Source organism: Beta vulgaris, chromosome 5, assembly GCF_026745355.1.
Source record: "Beta vulgaris subsp. vulgaris cultivar EL10 chromosome 5, EL10.2, whole genome shotgun sequence".
Classification (NCBI taxonomy): Eukaryota; Viridiplantae; Streptophyta; class Magnoliopsida; order Caryophyllales; family Amaranthaceae; genus Beta; species Beta vulgaris.
In genome coordinates, this window is record NC_079206.1 from 35083870 (window position 1) to 35090371 (window position 6502).

The following is a 6502-nucleotide window of genomic DNA, read 5'->3' on the forward strand; positions in this document are numbered from 1 at the left end:
TCCCTCTTTAACAGTATATGGATGCTGGCCAGTCAACCAATTATTGGTGGAATATGCTTCTTTAAAGACTTCCTTCACCTTACATATACATCTCCATATCCAGCTAGCATTGGGGGGAATTTGATATTCCCACCAATCAATCTCTTTTAAGTATACACAGTGAACCCATTTGATCCACAGAAGATCTTGTTTTTGTGCAATTTGCCATACAAATTTCCCAATAGCTGCAATGTTCCATTTCATACAGTCCTGAACACCTAATCCACCTTTCTTTTTCCCTTTACAACCCAGTCCAAGCCACAGGGGGAGCTTTATTCAACACCACTTTGCCTCCCAAAGAAAAGCTCTGCAAACTTGGTTAATTCTGAGTAGAAACACTTAGGCAGAAGGAAATTTTGAGCCCAGTAAGTGTGAATACTCATAAGAACAGCATTTACAAGAGTTGTTCTTGCTGCATATGAAAGGTGCCTTGAACTCCAACACATGATTCTTTTAAGCATCCTATCCACCAAAATATCACAATCTGCCTTGCTCAATCTCTTAGAAGTGATAGGAACACCCAAGTATCGAAAAGGAAAGATCCCTTTTCTATACCCAGTAATTTGAAGTATTCTATTTTGTTCCACCTCCTTTACATTACCAAAATAGATAGCAGTTTTTTCAGGACTTGCTTCTAATGCAGAAGACTCAGCAAAGGCTTTTAAGGTTCTCACTAGAAGCACTACTGACTGAATATCACCTTTACTAAACAGCATCAAGTCATCAGCAAAAATCAGATGATGAATCTTCAACTGTTCACATCTATGATGCAATTTAAACTCCACTCTATGACTCATTTTCTTCATCAATCTTGTAAAGTACTCCATAGCAAGAACAAAAATTAAAGGAGAGATAGGATCTCCCTGTCTAATCCCTCTTTTTCCTTGAAAAAAACCATTCAGTCCCCCATTAACACTCAATGAGTAGGAAGGAGTAGTGAGACATTCCATAATCCAGTGAATAAATCTTTCAGGAAAATTTAACCCAATGAGCAATTCTCTGATGAACTCCCAATTCAAGGAGTCATATGCCTTCTTCAAGTCTACTTTCAGTGTGCACCTAGCAGGAGCACTCTTTCTTTTATAATTCTTCAGCATATCTTGACAGATGAAGATGTTATGCATAATTACTCTATTAGCCACAAAAGCACTTTGCACTTGATCAACTAGGCTAGGTAGAACAATTTCAATCTACTACAAACATTTTTGAAATTGCTTTATACATTACATTGCAACAAGCTATAGGTCTGAATTGAGATACATCTATAGGTTGTTCAACTTTAGGAATAAGGCATAGAGTTGTGGTATTTAGTTGTTTGAGAAGTTTACCTGTTTGAAAGAAATTAAGCACAGCATTGATGATATCCTCTCCAATGCAAGGCCAAGCCTTCTTGAAAAAACAACTAGTGTACCCATCAGGGCATGGGGCCTTATTATCTTCAATATCAAAGAATGCAGCTTTGACATCTTCACCTGTGAATGGAGCACACAGGCTTTCTTGCTGGTTCTCAGTTACCACATTGCCTTCCTGGATTACACTGCTACTAACATGTTTGATAGCAGACTTTTCAGTACCAAGTAGCTTCTTATAAAATCCAGAAAAGCTTCATCAATCTCCTCACCAGTCTCCTTCCACTCACCATCACTATTTTAATCCTGCACACCTTATTCTGACATCTCCTTTGCTTAATACAGGCATGAAAATATCCTGTATTAGCATCACCATTCTTAATCCACTCCTGCTTAACCTTTTGTTGAAGAAAGCTGAGTCTAGCTTTGTTCAATGCAAGGTACTCTTTCCTGGCACCCTCCTCAAGGACATATAGCTGCTTATAGAGCTTCATGAACCTGCTGCTGAGCTTGCAGTAGTTTAGTGTAAGCTTCATCAGCTTGCTTCTCAATGTCTGCAAATTTATCCCTATTCAGCTCTTTTAGGGACTTCTTTAGTTTCTTCAACTTCCTAACTATCCGAAACATGAGAACTCCAGAAACATCCTCTTGCCACACCTCCTGCACCTTACTTATGAATCTGTCTGACTGAGTCCACATATTAAAAAACCTAAAGGGTTTAGGTTTGTTATGACTAGTACTCAGCAATTTAACCAAACATGGACAATGATCTGAGATGCTTTCAGGGAAAAACATGCTAACTGAGTCTGGAAATACCTCCATCCATCTATCATTCACCACAATCCTGTCAATCCTAGAAAATACCCTGTCATCCCCCTCTTGCTTATTGGACCATGTGTAAAACGGTCCTGTATTAGTTTGTTCCTGAAGAGAGCAAGTTCTAAGGCACTGCTGAAACTCCATTACCTCCTCCAGAGTGACTGCTGATCCAATTCTTTCATTGAGGTGGAGAACATTATTGAAATCTCCTCCCACCACCCACGCTTCATTCACATTTTTACTCAATCTCTTGAGCCCCTCCCACAACTGCTTCCTATCTTTACTGTCATTCAGCCCATAAACCATAGTAACAAACCATTTCTTCCCTGAATTCAATTGCAATACATGACAATGAATGAACTGACTAGTGCATTCAATGATATTCACAACAAAATTAGAAGGTAACCACAATAACCAGATTCTACCACCCTTGTGACACTGATAATTAGTAGCAATACTCCACATACCCCCAAATCTTGCAAATACCTTAGCAAAATTCTGACTCCTAACCCTTGTCTCCAATAAACCAAACAGACCTACAGATTGGTGATCCAAAAACCATTTGACATCACCATATTTATTGGGACTATTAAAGCCCCTAATGTTCCAAAATCCTATATTATCCATTTGGAGGATTTATTGGCACCTCCCCATGAATTGTACATTGAATATCTCCTATTTTCATTCCACTTGGTTCACCCCTATCTCCTTGCTCCACACCAGCAATATCCTCTGATTTCTGCCCAGACTTCTTGCCTTGACTGGTCTCCACTACCATTGCAGTAGATTCTCCTTTATCCACTTCAGTAACAGTAATAGTATTCACCTCTTCATCCACATCCTCAGCAATAGAATCCAGATTCCTCGTTTTGTTCACTGTATCAGTCACTGCAGGCTTCCCAATCACTCCAGTATTCTTGGGAATCCACTTTTTCATAGGTTGAATTTTCTTCTTGGCCAGTTCAAATCTCTTCTGCCTACATGCTTCTGCTGTATGTCCAATCCCCTTACAATCATCACAAAAAATAGGCAAACATTCATATTGCACTATTTGAGTCATAAGAACACCTTTCTCATTTTCAAACACTATTTCCTTAGGAAACTCCTGACCTATATTCACCTCTACCAGAATTCGAGCATACTCCAATATATCCTTCTGGGCCGTGGCCCTATCAGTTCTAATGGCTTTTCCCACCTTACTGGCCAGCTTATGAAGAGTAGACTGACCCCAGTATTTCAACGGTTGCCCAGGTAATTTTATCCATGTTGGAACCACCTTAATATCTGCATTTAAGAGGTCCAAATCAGGTGTCCATTCCTGCATAATCACCGGTTTTCTATCATATAGAATAGGTCCCCCTGCATCGCCTTCATCTTATCCTCTACCGTCTTAAACCGAACCACAAACACTCCGTTATTCATCATGGCCACCTTCGCAACACCATATTTACCCCATACCCTCCTAATGAATCCTTCAATAATTCGGAATGGCGGTTTAACACCTAAAATGTAACATACAATCGCAGATTGCCAATATGTTATTTCAGGGTCCACATCTTCACTGGTAATTTTAAGAACATCATCGTTATCAGCACATTTATCAGTATTGATAGTTAAATCCAAACCCTCCTTATGAAGGTGTCCAAATAATGAGCTACTCCATACATTACCCACATTACTATTTAGTTGTTGCATAGGATGAGGCGAAGGATTGACTTTAGAAGGTCCAAATTGTCTCACCGGAGTTTGAATCGATGCAATCCAATCCAAGAGACGAGTTCTAGCAGCCTCAAAGTTTGCCTTATCCTGATTCGATACCTCTTGACTCAATGAACATCCAGACTCCTTATCATCATCCTCAGATGACCAGCTTAGAGCTGGAACACCCTGGATATCATTAACATCCTTCATTTTCCTCGCATCCGCCGATTGAGGTTTTCGCGCCATTTTCATCTTCAATTTTTGCGATTGACTCGAGATTCTCTATTTCTTCTGACCACCATTACCTTTCTTCTTTCCACCATTGCCTTTCTTTGAGCCAGTTGCCATTGCTCCAGCGATTGCTGAGATTCAAAGAAATGAAAATAGTGAAAAAATCTACGTTCTAGAGGGAAGGAGGAGCTTCTCTCTCTAGACTCTCATTTTTTCGCTTTCCCTATGTATACATATCAACTTCCCACGATGACATTAAATGAAGAATCAAAATTTTTTTATTTATTTTTTTTTTTTTTTCTGTTAACATCTCATTTTCTCATTTAGTATGACTCAGCGCCAACAACCAAGTTTATCTACAGCAGTATTACTATACCATGGAAACTTAGAAACAACTATTAAATAGACTGACCAACATTGCTGTTACAACTTAAGAAACTTTTTCAAAATGAACACTTTCAACACTTGAAAAATATTTGGTCCTCCTCCTCAGGTATTGCTTTTTGGAACTCTTGAACCAGATCATTAAGGTTTTTCCTGATAACCCCATGGATTGCTGCTTGCCCACTTCCATTGACACAAAAGCTCATCTGGAAAATTTGGGTACACATAACAAGATGTTGGAGACTCAACTAGCTAAGTTAGCTAGTTCTTCTTCTAGTATCCCACCTGGATCATTACCTTCACATCTAATGCAACCATGAGATACAGCCAATGCGATCGCACTTAAGAGTGGAATGCAGTATGATGGTTCAGCGATGCATAAGGATGATCCGATTGAGCTAGAAAAGAATGAAGATGTCATTGAAAATTCCACAACTCCTAAGGAGGCCACCAATATAGAGAAGCAGACAATAGAAAAAGTTCCATCTTCCACTCCCGTGATGAAGGTACCATTCCCCAATTGTTTACTGAAGAATTAGGTTCATCACCAACTCGGTATGTTTTTGAAGGTAGTGAAGAATCTTCAAGTAACTTTCCTTTTTACTGAACTTGTTACTCAAGTTCCTACATATGCTAAAATTTTGAAGGAAATTCTGACTAGGAAGAGAGCTTGTAATGAAGTTGAAATTGTTGCCTTCACCGAAGAATGTAGTGCTCTTTTGCAAAATCAGTCCCCACCTGAATTGAAAGACTAGATGAGTTTCTCTATCCCTTGTAACATTGGCACCATTTTTATTGACAAAGCTTTATGTGATTTAGGTGCTAGTGTTAGTGTCATTTCCCTTACTGTTTGCAAAAAGCTTAACATGGGAGATTTAAAACGTACCAATATTACTCTTCAAATGCCCGATAGTTCTGTTAAATACCCCTTAGGTATCTTAGAGGACGACCCTATGAGGGTAGGTTAATTTTTAATTCATGTGGATTTCCGTGTGCTTGACATGGAAGAGGAAACTCATATCCTAATTATTCTAGGGAGACCATTCCTTCATACTGCTGGAGCTATCACATATGTTAAGAATGGGAAATTAATTTTGGTTGTGGGAGATGACACTAGTAGAAAAATATGCAAGGGCTGTTTTTTGGGCCAACAACCTTGCTATAGCAGCCCTTCATCCGAAAAGAAGGGATGTGGTTTTTAAACCCCTTTATTTTATACGATTTATAGATCTAATAGGTGCAATACATTAATTTTGTTAGTTGCATGTTCATGCTATCTCTATTAGGTGATTTGGTTTGAAATAAAATGGTGGTATTGTTTGTTTAAAGTTTATTTTAGTTTAATGTGGTTTTTTAAGTGATTGATTATTTGTCGTATTATAAATTAAGGTATGAGATAGAGAGAAACTCACAAAATTGAGTGCACAAAGTCTAATATGATAGTCGAATTAGAAAGGCAAAAGATAAAATGGAAAGCAACTCTCTGTATAGACAAAAAGTTTCAAATCTCTTGCACATCTTACTGTTTGGTTTATAAAAAAAACAATGAGTAAAAAAAAGACAGGTGAAAAAGATCAAAAGAGGTGACTCAAAGGATATAAGAGAGAGAAAATTCAGAAAGAAGAAAATAAGTAATGGTTATGCGCAAAATTGCAAATTTCAAAATTGGAACATCTCGTAAAAGTGAAATGTTCCATGTTGTATGTTATATTTATGGTTTGGGTTTTTGTTGATTAATTTAATAACGGTACTTTAATTTCTCATGATATATACAAAAGTTGGAGTTGAAAATACAACACTAATTCTAATTGCAGTAGGTGTAGGCATGTTTTTATTTACCATCCTTCTAAAGCAGATCTCCCCATATTATCCAAAAAACAAAGCAAAGAATTAATTTGTGAGAATCTGGCTTCCTCTCCAAGGCAGGGAGATTAATTATGATCCAGGCAAACTTCGAAGCTTTACCAGCGTATACATGT

General features: G+C 38.0%; 1 protein-coding gene across 1 annotated transcript; it reads right to left on the bottom strand.

Moving 5' to 3' along the window:
• Nucleotides 1-311: 311 nt before the first annotated feature.
• LOC104893474 (uncharacterized) lies at nt 312-3531 on the bottom strand. Its single transcript, XM_057394703.1, has 5 exons — nt 2871-3531; nt 1887-2743; nt 1703-1786; nt 1390-1602; nt 312-1229 (listed from the first exon to the last, which is right to left on the bottom strand). The coding sequence occupies exons 1-5, from the start codon at nt 3529-3531 to the stop codon at nt 312-314; spliced, it is 2733 nt and encodes a 910-aa protein (XP_057250686.1).
• Between the last annotated feature and the right edge of the window lie 2971 nt (nt 3532-6502).

Coding starts and splice junctions, on each gene's coding strand:
- LOC104893474 (XM_057394703.1), bottom strand. CDS start 3,531: ATGCAGGAATGGACACCTGATTTGGACCTCTTAAATGCAGATATTAAG. Junction 1,787..1,886: donor TACTGCAAGCTCAGCAGCAG/GTTCATGAAGCT, acceptor CTTCAACAAAAG/GTTAAGCAGGAGTGGATTAA. Junction 1,230..1,389: donor GAGAGGATATCATCAATGCT/GTGCTTAATTTC, acceptor TGTTTGTAGTAG/ATTGAAATTGTTCTACCTAG.